At 41.0% G+C, this 13,987-nt stretch overlaps 1 protein-coding gene across 1 annotated transcript in view; it reads left to right on the forward strand.

Annotated features, from left to right (window-relative positions):
- The window catches only part of LOC140494013 (uncharacterized), a 59,974-nt gene that overhangs the window by 11,070 nt on the left and 34,917 nt on the right, over positions 1–13,987 (forward strand). The window contains exons 3-4 of the mRNA XM_072592945.1: positions 882–937; positions 3,750–4,424. Of these exons, the coding sequence (XP_072449046.1) occupies positions 882–937; positions 3,750–4,424 (731 nt within the window). The remainder of the gene's footprint in view (positions 1–881; positions 938–3,749; positions 4,425–13,987) is intronic.

The raw sequence follows: 13,987 nt of genomic DNA on the forward strand, positions 1-13,987 counted from the left end.
TAGTTAGTGCATAGTAGTTAGATTTTTACAAAATAATGTGAAATTTGAAGAATATATAATTGAAGTTTCTTGGGTGCGGCCTTATTAGGTTACAACTAACATAATGCGGCCTTCCAACATGAAAAGGTTCCCCACCTCTGGTGTAAGGGAAGCACCCCTACAACCCTTCTGAAGAAGGGGTACACCCGAAACATCAATGTCTCCTCCTCCTGGTGCTGTGTGGCTTGCTCTGCTCTCCCAGCCTCCTGCCGGTCTACTTTGGATTTGAGCATCTGCAGTTTTTGTTTTGTCTTTTACCTTGGATGGGAAGAGTAGCCACTGAAGCAAGTTAACACAGGGCATTCATCAAGCAGTAATCCAGCAATGATACTATTGGCAGATAGAGCTCTCTGTGTATCAGGAAGTGTGGTGAAGCCTTTGGTGTATAAGGAAGTCAATGTCAGAATGTGGATCAAAGTTTTTAATGAGTAGTCAAGCAGCCCTCTGACTCTTACGTAACAGCTGCCTTGTTTCATAAGGACGTAACAGCAACGACATCACAACGAGGCTGCCTTCTTTCTTCTATTTTTGGATAGTGAAATTGGAAGTTAAATTTTGACACAGTGTGTGAAAGCTAAGTAGCTCTCAGTCCTGTAAAGAAATCTACTTGAACAGTGACATTTTCAAGAACTGCCAGAACTCAGACTAGTCGATCAAGTTGGTGAGTTGGCTGATATCTTACATGCTGAAGACTTTAGATTGTTTATTATTGTCGAAAAGCTGTGGCCACTACAGGCGTTTATGACTACTTCCTCACGATTGATTTAATTGTAACTGCTAGATGTATAAGTTTTGCAAGTCAATAAATAGGTATCATTTTCTAATCTGTATTTTAAATGCAGCACAGTTGCTCATTTAAGTGCTCTGCCAAGGAGTTTGATAAATGAGGAAGTATCAGGTATAATTCCTGGCTTGTATTTACTGAGCCCATCTAATTAGGGAGTGGCTGTATTCAGCCAAAGTGTCCTGATCAGACAAAACAAACAATAAAAGCAAGATCTTGTGGATGCTAGAGATCAGAAACAAACACAGAGAATGCTAGAAGGCCTCAGTATGTCTGGCACTGTCTATGGAGAGAGACAAAGTTAATGTTTTGAGCCACTGAGTCATAGAATCAAAGAGTCATACAGCATGGAAACAGACCCTTTGGTCAAACTAGTCTCTGCTGACTAAGTTTCCCAAACTAACCTAGTCCCACTTGCCTTCATTTAAAGTGGACCTGAGGGTCAACTTTTACACACAAAGTGGGGGGGGGATGTTTCTGGAATGAGCTGCCAGAAGCAGTAGTAAAGGGGGTACAATTACACCATTTAAAACACATTTGGACAAGTACATGATTGGAAAGGTTTCAAGGGATACGAGCCAAACACAGGCTAGTGGGACTAGTTTAGTTTAGGTATGGATGAGTTGGATGGAAGGGTCTGTTTCTGTGCTGTATTACTCCATGACTGTATTAGTGCAGATGCTGAAAAACTAAAACAAAAAACAGGAATTGCTGTAAGGGCTCAGCAGGTCTGGCAGCATCAAGCAGAGTTAGCATTTCGAAGCCAATGACCCTTCTTCAGAGCTGGGTCTGTGCAATTAACCAGGAAATACTTCCTAAAGGGAATGTTGTTCCCCACCATTATTGCTATGTGGTACCGTGACCTCTGAGGGTCACAGTAGGTCATTGGCCCCTGAGACATGGTTACTCAAAGAAACAAGCACATGAATAGAGTGTGGCTTCAGCAAAAAGAAAGCTATGAACTGTCAATTAAAATGCTCATCTCACTACCAAAGTTAGCTTAACTGTTAAAAGTTTGATCTAGGTAAGGCAAGAGATGTAAACCATCATCCCTTGCTAAAAAAAAACCTTGGAAACCACATGGATACAGCACATTCTGGATCCCCACCCAACTGTGCATGAAACTGATCAACAAATGGACTTACCTGCAATTGGTATGAACATTGTAAATGTGATGTGCCACATAAGTGTTTGCAACAATATTTAAAAAGTGGACTTGAGTGGTCCTGGGATTCACTTTTTCCAAAAGTCAATGCTTGATAATTTGTTGATGGCGATCAGCCAGATCACGAATACCCAAGAATTTAAAGCGATGTTGGCAACAAACTAACTGCTGCAGATATGCAATGCACATACACGCACACGCACATACACACGTACACACACACGCACACACACATACACACATACACATACACATTCACATACACTCACACACATACACACATACCCATACACACACACATACACACATACCCATACACACTCACACACACACACATACACACATACCCATACACACACACATACACACATATCCATACACTCACACACATACACACATACCCATACACACTCACCCACACTCACACACATACACACATACCCATACACACACACATACACACACATACACACATACCCATACACACACATACACACATACCCATACACACTCACACACACACATACACACATACCCATACACACACACACATACACACATATCCATACACTCACACACATACACACACATCCACACATACCCATACACTCACACACACACCCATACACACTCACCCACACTCACACGCATACACACATACCCATACACATACACACATACCCATACACACACACATAAACATACATACTGATACACACATACACACACACACACATACACTATCACACACACACCCATACACACTCACCCACACTCACATGCATACACACATACCCATACACATACACACATACCCATACATACACACACTCACACACACACATACCCACACACACTCACACACACACATACCCATACACACTCACACACACGTACCCACACACACACACATACACACGTACCCATACACACTCACACACACACGCACACACACATACACATACCCATACACACTCACACACACTCACACACATACACATACCCATTCATACTCACACATACATACACACACACATACACACTCACACACACACGTACACACACATACACACACTCACTCACACACACTCACACACATACACACACACTCACACATACACACACACATACCCATACACACATACACACACACTCACTCACACACATACACACTCACTCACACATACACACGCACTCACACACACACACACACAGTTGTAGAGATGTACGGCATGGAAATAGACTCTTTAGACCAACTTGTCCATGCCAGATATTCTAAATTAATCTAGACTTGTTTTAACAAGTAACCTTACTGTGGCAAATATAAATACACTGACATGTCAGGAATTACACAGTACATAGGAAGCTATTTGAGCCATTGTTCCATAGCAGTGGATAAACTAGTGCGATAGACTGATTCATACAGACATTCATAAACGAATACATATGAAACTTAATAAATATTCACAGCCTTATGTATGCATTTGAGAATTGGTTTAGCTCAGTTGGCTGGATTGTTGCTTTACAGAGCAAAATGATGCTACTAGTGTGGGTTCAATTCCCATCGCTGGTTTCAGGTTACCATGAAGGGCTCTTCTTCCCCGGTCTGATGGCCATCAGGTTATGGTGACACAATGCACATGTTTATTTTATTTACACATGCTGATTGAGTTGAAGCCCAAACAAAATGAATTTAAGACCAAGCAATCTTCAAACAGATACATCATTATCTTTAAATTTATTTTTGTGTTTTGTTTACAGGACACTGCATTTTTGAACAGCCGGGAACCAGTGGCATGATGACATTACAATTTTTTGGATGGGAGACCGTTTATGACAATAATCATCATTTGCATTCAAATCAGGAACCAGTGAATGGCAGAGAATACATCATGTACCATGGTACCTCAGTCAGCAATGCAAAGTCTATCATACAATCAGGTTTCAAGCAATCAAGCAAAGGCATGCTTGGTCCAGGGGTCTATGTCAGTAGAGACAGGGAGAAAGCCAGAAGATATCCCATTAACACTCCAAATGATAGAGTTATTTTAATGTTGAAAGTACAAGTAGGAAAAGTCAAGAAAATAGATAAAGAAAATCATCCCATGTCAACAACTTGGAAACAACATGGATATGATACAGCATGGGTTCCTCCAAACTGTGGGATGAGAAATGTCCCCAGTGGATTAGAGGAAGATTGTGTTTGGGATCCACAAAGGATCCAGGTGATTGACGTAATAAATTCCCCTGATCCTGTGACAACACAGCAGTTGAAAGACTTGCTTCAAGCAAACCTGAACAGCAATCGTGTGCCTGGGCCAGAGTTGGTGGAGCATTGTCAGGCCTGTAAAAATACAATGGTACCTTCTCATCAGTTACAGCTCTGCTGGGGGTGTGGACAGACCATCTGCCCTTGCATGGCAAAACACATTTGCAGCTAAACATTCAAAAGTGAAACCACATCAACTTGACATGATTGCTAACTTCATTTATTTTTCTGTCTCATGTTTCTCTGTCTCATATTAACTGCCTTGTTAACAATATACTACAGGGAATTTTCAGCATCAATTGTTAAAAATGACCTTATTTTATATTTTGAATTATTTTTGTGTTGAGAAAGGAGAGACATTAGATTAGATTAGATTAGATTACTTACAGTGTGGAAACAGGCCCTTCGGCCCAACAAGTCCACACCTAACTGCCGAAGCGCAACCCACCCAGACCCATTCCCCTACATTTACCCCTTCACCTAACACTATAGGCAATTTAGCATGGCCAATTCACCTAATTGAATTAGTTTCATTTTCAGACTTTTTTTAATGCTTCTGATGCCAGGAGGTCTGGAGGCCTCTTTGCATACATGCACTTTAATAAGTTTTTACAACCCTGGAAATAAAAATATTGGGGACTGGTAGCTAAGTGCATTAAAGAACTCTGATGGAGAGTCATCTAGACTTGAAATGTTAGCTTGCTCACTCTCTATGGATGCTACGTGACCCACTGTGATCTCTAACATTTGTTGTTTTTTAGTAGAGCGACTACATTGAAAACAAAATACTGGAGATCATAGTGGGTCAGGCAACATCCATGGAGAGAGAGCAGGCTGATGTTTTAAGTCTAAGTTCATAAAGTATAGGAGCAGAATTAGGCCATTCGGCCCATTAAGTATGCTCCACCATTCGATCATGGCTGATATGCTCCTCACCCCCATTTTCCTGCCTTCCCCCCATAGCCCTTAAACCCATTACCAATCAAACATCTGTCTAACTCCTCCTTAGAATGACTTACTGTCCCACCATCCACCGCACTTTGGGGGAGTGAATTCCACAGATTCATAACCCATTGGAAGAAGTCATTTTTCTTCAACTCTGTTTTAAATTTGCTATCCCTATCTTAAGACAATGACCTCTCGTCCTAGAATGCCCCACAAGAGGAAGCATTCACTCCCCGTCTATTTTATCCACACTGTTTATCATCTCGAATACCTCAACTTGATCTCCCCTCATTCTTCTAAATTCCAGACAGTATAGGCCTAAACTCTTCATTTTCGCTTCATACGACAAACCCCTCATCTCTGGGATTAATCTAGTGAAGCTTCTCTGAACTGCGTCCAATGGCATTTCATCTTTCCTCAAATAAGGGAACCAAAACTGTGCACAACATTTTAGGTACCGTCTCACCAATACCTTGTATAGTTGCAACAATACTTCCTTACCTTTATATTCTATTCCTTTAGCTATAAGAGCCAACATTTCATTTGCTTTCTTTATTATCTGCTGCACTTGCATGCTAGTTTTCTGTAACTTGTGAATGAGTACACTTAGACCCCTCTGCATTGGAGCATCCTGAAGTCTCTGCCCATTTAGATATTAGGTTGCCATCCCATTTTTTTGACCCAAATGCATGACTCGTCATGAGAGCTGTTGGCTTGGAACATGGAGTTAAAAAAATCCAGGCCTTAGTTGGCATTGCCAGTTTCTGCAGTACTGTCAAAAACTGAGTTTAGGGAACTCATGTTTGTTCTGCTGACTAAGTAATAGAGTTTGTTTTAAGGGTCTCAGAGACAGATAATCAGCTGAGGAAAAACATCTAGTCAGAAGCTTTGTTAACCTGATAAAAAAAATCTTTGCTTGGGAATACTGGTGAAACTTCACTGTGGTTTGGTGGTTTGTATGGATAAAAATGAATGGAATTAATTTGAATTTTTTTTGGTGTTTGTACGGAAACTTTTCCAACCTTTCTGTCTCATATAATGTAGTTCATTCTTTCTCCTTGTTTAATAAATGCTGAATTAAATGTTGCGTTAAAAGTACGCATGCAGGCTCTTGTGAAAGTAATTGAATCCCACTGTGGTACACTGGAAGAATAAGCTATTCAGGACTGAAAAATGAGGAAAAGATTTATTTTCTCAGAGAGTAGTTAACTAATAGAATTCTCTCCCACATTAGGTGGTACATTCAAGGGGGAGCTGGATGTAGCCCTTGCAACTAAAGGGATCAAGGAGTGTGGAAAGAAAGCGGGAATGGGATACTGAGACTGTATGTTCAGCCATGATCATATTAAATAGTGGAGCAGGCTCAAAGGGCCAAATAGCCTACTCCTGCTATTTTCTACGTTTCTAAGTTAAATGCTTTTAAACAAAGTTCATTCTTGCACTTTCTAATTAGAATTTTATTTCAATCAAACACATGCCATAATACAATAAACTAATTAATTCACTTAATGTTTGCCCTATTAGCATTAACTTCGAGGTATTGTTATCATCCCATGCTATTACTGGACAATTCAGATTTCAGACTGATGTCTGGCTTGATAAATTGGTTTTAGCAAGGTGTTCTCTCACTAACAAACACGCATGCAATATTACCAATTTAATTTCAAACAGAAAAGCATTCATTGTCCAAAGTAAATGAATAATCAATAATGTTTTTAAAACTATGTGCATATAACATGCATTTAAGGATTTCAAAACACATATTAAAGTTACAATCCCATTAATCCTGACAACATCCCATTATAGTACTCAAACCAGAGGGAGTTCCCTTCTCCATCACACAAAGCGTTTGATTTGGCTGTGCAAAGTTAAAAATTACACAACCCCAGGTTATAGTCCAACAGGTTTATTTGGAAGCACTAGCTTTCGGAGCATTGCTTCTTCATCTGATCACCTGATGAAGGAGCAGCACTCCGAAAGCTAGTGCTTCCAAATAAACCTGTTGGACTATAACCTGGCGTTGTGTGATTTTTAGCTTTGTACACCCCAGTCCAACACCAATGTCTCAAAATCATGGTTTGGTTGCGCTTGGTCATGAGACTCTGATAGCCCCTTCCTTGATTCATCATACAACTGAACTTAAACTTTCTCAGAATTAAGATAACCCCTTCAGAAGTTTAAGTCTTTAAAAGAACACTTTTGGTCTGTAACCTGTAACCAAACTCCTTGGATTAAAATAATCTATTTTTGGAATTCTATCTATCTTCTCCCTTCCTTAGGAGCATCTGCTTTACATATCCATCTTCAGCTAAGAAACTTGCAGAACTGTTCCAAACTGAAACTAAAATGCTATTTTCCATGAGATGGGTGTTTCCCCTCAGCCCCAAAAATAGTTCGACCTGAAGGCCTAATTACTGTTTGCTTTGTTTATAAACCCTCCCAATATAAACAAAATCCCATTTCTCTCCGGGAAATCTCCCTCTCATACAATGATTTAAAATAAGTCACCATGGCTACAGAACCATTCAAATCTTAATCATTAAACCCCTTCAGACACAAATCTCCTATTTGTAAATTCAATAAGGAGCATGGTCAATGCAAATGGAGGTTTGTCTGACTGAGACAAAGCTGGAATGAGTGAAGTTGGGAATTTGCTTCAAAGTTGGAATTTGGTGGAAAGGGGAAACCAAGGCATTTGAACTAAGTTTCGCTGCACAAAATAAACTCTCCAGTGTGAGAGGTAAGTGAGGAGGAGAGAAGGCATGGATTGAGAATCTATGCCACAGTGAGACCAGTGGCCGTGTGACATCATGAACCAAAATAAAGATGCATGTGTAAGTAAAGCAGCTGATTGATGAAGAGGAATAATGAATGTATCTAGTCTAAAGGAGTAGTGAGGTCTTCAGCTCATGTTTTGGTTTCTCATTATTTTCTTCTTTTCTGAACAATAAATTCTTAAGTGTAAGATTGATACTGGTGTGTTTACTTTTTTAAGATTGCACGAAAACACAAAGGGCGGGGAAAATAATATAATTACTTCATAAGCTAAAGTAATACGATTGCGGTAACAGGATGGATGATGTGGACATGTGGGAGCTGTAAGAGAGCAGGGTAATCCAGAGCAAAATATCTGCTTGAAGTGCTTGCAGCTTGAGGAATATTGGATCCGAGTTAAGAAGGTGGAGTCCAAGCTGCAGATTTTGCATCATATCAGGGAGTGGGCATGTTACCTGGACAGGGCGAAAGTGAGGATTGCAAATGTTGTCATATCTGATGAAGGACTCGATCTTCCTGCTCCTCGGATGCTGCCTGACCTGCTGTGCTTTTCCAGCACCACTCTAATCTAGACCATGTTAGCCGGACACTTTGCTTCTGGAGTTTCTCACACCCCTTCAGACTCGGTAAGTCTAATTTAGTTTGTGATTGGGAATAAGTGGGTGTGATTACAGGTGAGGCAGGTATGGGGATTCGGGGAGATACAGTTAAAGAGCCTGCAAGGGGGAGGCAATGGTTTAGTGGTATTATAATGGTGGCTCAGTGGTTAGCTTGCTGCCTCTCAGTGCCAGGGACCCAGGTTTGATTCCAACCTTGGATGACTGTGTAGAGTTTGCACATTCTCCCCGTGTCTGTGTGGGTTTCCTCCAGGTGCTCTGGTTTCCTACAACAATCCAAAGATGTACAGGTTAGGTGAATTGGCCATGTTCAATTGCCCATAGTGTTAGGTGCATTAGTCAGGGATAAATATAGGGAATTGTCTGGGTGGGTTACTCTTCAGTGGGTCGGAGTGGGCTAAAGGGCCTGTTTCCATACTGTAGGGAATCTAATCTAATTGTCCAACAGTTTCAAAGTTCTTGTTTGCTGTGTGGACCAGAGTATGGACTATCAAGAAGATGAATGAATTGGCCGAGCAATGTCATTGTTGGGAAATACTGAGAGAGTGTCACTCATTAGCTGAACAGCATTGTACCTCCTCTGGGTCAGTTCGATAAGGACAGTGCTGTGGATTGTCTAACTAACAGAGGGCAGAGCATTGAGATAAAGGGTGTGTTCAAGAAGACAACCTGTAACTAGTGGAACACCACAGGAATCTGTGCTGGGGACACAATTACTTTATATTATATAGGAATGACTTGAATGAGAGAAATTAATGTAATGTCACTAATTTTGCCAACATAGGTGGAAGATGGGATATAATATCAGAAAATGTAAGGTTACACAATTTGACAGGAGGAATAGAGAAGCTCAACATTATGTAAACAGATACAAACCGAAAAAAAATTATAGCACAAAAGGTTGTGGGAAACCTCGTGCATAAATCTTAAAAAGCTAACATCCAATTTCATCAGGCAGTAGGGAAAGCAATTGGGATTTGGCTTTTATTTCAAAGGGAATCTAGTAAAAAATAGGGAAGTCTTGCTAAAACTATACTCAGCACTAGTTGGACCGCACTGAGAATATTGTAGATAATCCTAATCCTTTTATCTAAGGAAAGACAAACTGACATTGGAAGCAGTCCAGAGAAGGTTCTTCTAGGATAATCTCAGGTATGGAGGAATTTTCTTGAGAGCTAGGTAGGTCATCAATGTTGAAAAGAATGAAATACAAACTTATTGAAACATACTAAAACTGTTGACAGGGCAGAAATGGAGAGAGAAACAGAGTTAACATTTCCTATCTGATATTACTTCTTCAGAATTGATGTTGACACTCGCTGCATCATGCCTAGGATCTGACCTGCTCTTGTAAGCCACTGTGTTAATGTGATGTGCTTAGTTGAGTTTCTGATCAATGGTAGCCCCCAGGATGTTGACAGCGGGAGATTCAGTGATGGTAACACCATGTCAAGGGGCGGTGGCTAGATTGTCTGTTATTGGTGAGGATCATAGCCTGGCATTTTTATGGTGGGAAATATGTTACCCTTAAACTGATGTTGTGAAGGGTCTCAGGAAATTCAAACATCTGTGATGTGATGTGACAGCCACCTTATCAAGTCAGGTGCTTTTAATTCATTGTAGATTGAGTGTAGCAGGTCAGGCAGCATCTGAGGAGCAGGAGAGTCAGACAGATGAAGGGTCCTGCCTGAAACGTTGACTGTCCTGCTCCTCAGATGCTGCCTGAACTGCTGTGCTTTTTCCGGCACCACACTCAATCTGCTCTGACTCTCCAGCATCTGCAGTCCTCACTACGTCCTTTTATTTCAGTAAAGGACTTTCCTTTATTGTCACCTGACAGCACTGAAATAACTTTACTTCAGAATAAAGTTTCTACTTTCAAACTGAATTGGAGGGGATAATGCATTGTAGAGAAAAAAATGGAATGTTTAAAATCCAACTTTTTGGAATATGTGACTTGGAAAAATAGAAGAATTAACTGAGATGAAATAATGGAAGTTACATTGTTAGATGGAGCTGGGTATTAAAACAAAATGGAGGAGAATGGCAGAAAGAAACAGTGCTATTCCAAAGAGTTCAAAATGTTAACCCAGTTTCTTCATTCAGAGACGCTGCCAGACCTACTAAGTTTCTCGAGCATTCTGAGTTCTGTTTATTTCAGAAAAGATGTGGTGTTTTTCATAACCCAATAAACATCAGCCTTCATTGGTTGGTTCAAGAGGAGTAAGGGAATTCCCACAGTCTGGGAGTCATGGATACTATTTAGCCCTTGATTAACATTACTTAATATAGATGACCTGGTCTTTTATTTCATTGTTGTTGTGCAATCTTGATGTTGAAGAAATGGCCACCGTGTTTTCAATGTTATGATAGTGACTGCACTTCCAACATGTTTTATTGGGATGCCCTGAAGATGCAAAAGGTGCCATATCAATAACAGCATAAGAAAAGGAGCCAGGGAAAATGCCATTCAGCTCCTCAACACTGCTCTTCCATTCAATATGACCATGACTGGGTGATAATGGTGGCTCAATGGTTAGTACTGCTGCCTCCCAGTGCCAGGGACCTGGGTTCAATTTCACCCCTGCGTGAGGTTGCACATTCCCCCGTGTCTGCCTGGGTTTCCTTTGGGTGCTCTGGTTTCCTCCCACATTCCAAAGAGTGTAGCTTAGGTAGATAGGTAATGCTAACTTATCCCTTCATGTCAAGGGGTGTGTAGATTAGCCATTAGAAATACAGGGATATTAGGCAGGGTGGCTGGGTCTGGGTAGGAGGGTAGTTGTGGATTTGCTGGCCAAATAGCCTGCATCCACACTATAGGGATTCCATGACTGATCTGATTGTGACCTCAACCTTGGTATTCTGTCTGCTCTCCCATAACTCTTCACTCATTTATCTATTACAACTCTGTCTACCCACAGCCTTGAGCATGCAAGTCTGTCCGTCCGCAAAACAATAGGTGAGAAATAACTGTCAAGTCCATCTTAATCATTAGGTGGTGCAACTCTCTGCTTTTCTATCTAAAAACTTATCTGCAACCCACCTGAAATCAATTTACACACATACACACACTTATTTCCAAATGGATAATGTTAATAAATCTGGCTGGGTTTGCATGCCACTTCTTCAATTCCAACCAACATTCCCCTCCAATCCAATCCACCTCCATAATATCTTGAGCTGGTCGGAAGGGTTCCAGATTTGCGCAAGAAGATTCCACTCTCAGATTTGGGAATTGTCGCTAATTCTGAACTGAATTTCAGCACATCTATTAGTTCTTGCTGTCATTCTCCCTCTGCTACTGCCCCCACCTCTCATCAAGGCTCATGGTCTATCACCGTCACTGTAGATAAACTGTAGATCGTCTGAAGATCCTACCATGTGCACCCATCACACTACCCTCATTAATATATATTGGCTCCCGTATCTCCTCACCAAACATTTCCATTTAAAGTTTTCATCTATAATTGATCATCTCGTCAAATTCTTCCTTGGCTTCACTTCTCCTTGTCTTTATAGTCTCCTTCAGCCCCCCCAATACCCTTCAATCCTCTGTGTCTCTAACTCTCTGTCTCTCCAACTCAGGCCTTCATTCATCTCCCTGCCTTTGAAGGCAACAAACCATTAGCATAAAAGCCAAGCAACCAATAGTCTGCTCAATGTAGTAAAGTATCGTAAGGAGCATTGGAGGGCTATGAAGCAAAATTAAGATTAGAGTCAAAGGGCGCAAGCCAACTTGCCCCAAACAGTAATGAAATGAATGACCAGACCATCAGGTTTAGGTGAAATTCATTATTTAATTATAAATGAAGAGACCATTCAGTCCATCATTTATCGCCCATTAGAAATATTCTGGGCCCTCTTGTGGAATAGTGGTACTGTCCCTACTCACGGAGGCCTGGTTTCAAGTACCATCTAATCCATGGCCAGTCATAACATCTCTGAATGGGTTGATCGGAAAACTAGGTTAAAATATAAATATTCTAATGCTGCTCACTGCAGAATCAAACTGGAACTAATTCCAGGTTTTCACTCCTTTCTAATTGGATGTCCAGCTCATCAGTTTGTGCTTTCATGCTCTGGAATTCCGTCTCCTCCTGCTTTGTCATCCACCTCTTTCATCAAATGCTTATTCACCCCTTCCTATTTTTAAAATAAATTAATTAGTTTACAGGATGAGTGCATCACTGGATAGGCCCACTTTTATTGCCATCCCTAACTACCCAGAAGGCAAGTGAGAGGCTATCACATTGCTGTCTATCTGCAGTGACATTTCGACCACACCAGGTGAGGATGGGCATCATTAGACTCTTAATTCCAGATCTGTATTTAGTTCAAATTCTACCATCTGCTGTGGTGGGATCTGAATCTGAGTTCCCAGAACATGACCTGGGTCTCTGGATTAACAATCCAACAATAATTCCATGGTCTGAACACACCTCAGAACGCAATGGAAATAGGAGGAAGGAAGATTTGAGGGAAACGTCTCCTCATTGAGAAGAATAGAGCTGAAGGAATAAACCTGTGAACGAGATGAGATGTTCTGCTTTCAAGTTGAATTAATGAAACAAGTTAGGACGAGCAGATTATTTCAGGCATGGGCCACCAGACTCCGCTGTGAGTGCAAAAGCAGTGACCATGGAAGGATACGATGTTGCACCTTAGAAAAGGTGCAGAAAAAATGTGCAAGGGTGTTGAAGGGAATGGAGGTTTGAGTTATAAAGAAAGGCTGGATACACTGGGACTTCTTTCAGTGGAGCGTTGGAGGCTGAGGGGTGACCGTATAGAGGTTTATCAAATCATGAGGGGTTTGGATAAGCTGACTAGCCAAGGTCTTTTTCCAAGGGTAGGGGAGTTCAAAACTAGACATCATAGGTTTAAGGTCAGAGGGGAGAGATTTAAATGGGACCTGAGGGGCAACTGTTTCAAACAGATGGTTGGTGCGGGTATAGAATGGAATATTGGAAGTGGTAGAGATGGGTACAATTAGAATATTTAAAAGACAAATGGACAGGTACATGAATCAGAAAAGTTTAGAGAGACATGGGCCAAACACAGGCAAATAGGACTAGTTTTGTTTGGGATACTTGGTTGGCTTGGATGAGTTGGACCCAAGGATCTGTTTCTGTCTTGTATGCTTCTGTATGACTTAGTGCTACGAAATGAGCCAGACTTTATAAAACATCTTAAAGTAAGGGAACACTTAGGAGGCAGTGACCATAATATGGTAGCGTTCAGTCTGCAGTTTGAAAGAGAGAAGGCAAAATCGGATGTAATGGTGTTACAGTTGAATAAGGGTAATTACGAGGGCATGAGAGAGGGGAACTGACAAAAATAGACTGGAAGCAGAGCCTAGTGGGGAAGACAGTAGAGCAACAATGGCAGGAGCTTCT

Source organism: Chiloscyllium punctatum, chromosome 23, assembly GCF_047496795.1.
Source record: "Chiloscyllium punctatum isolate Juve2018m chromosome 23, sChiPun1.3, whole genome shotgun sequence".
NCBI classification, from domain to species: domain Eukaryota; kingdom Metazoa; phylum Chordata; class Chondrichthyes; order Orectolobiformes; family Hemiscylliidae; genus Chiloscyllium; species Chiloscyllium punctatum.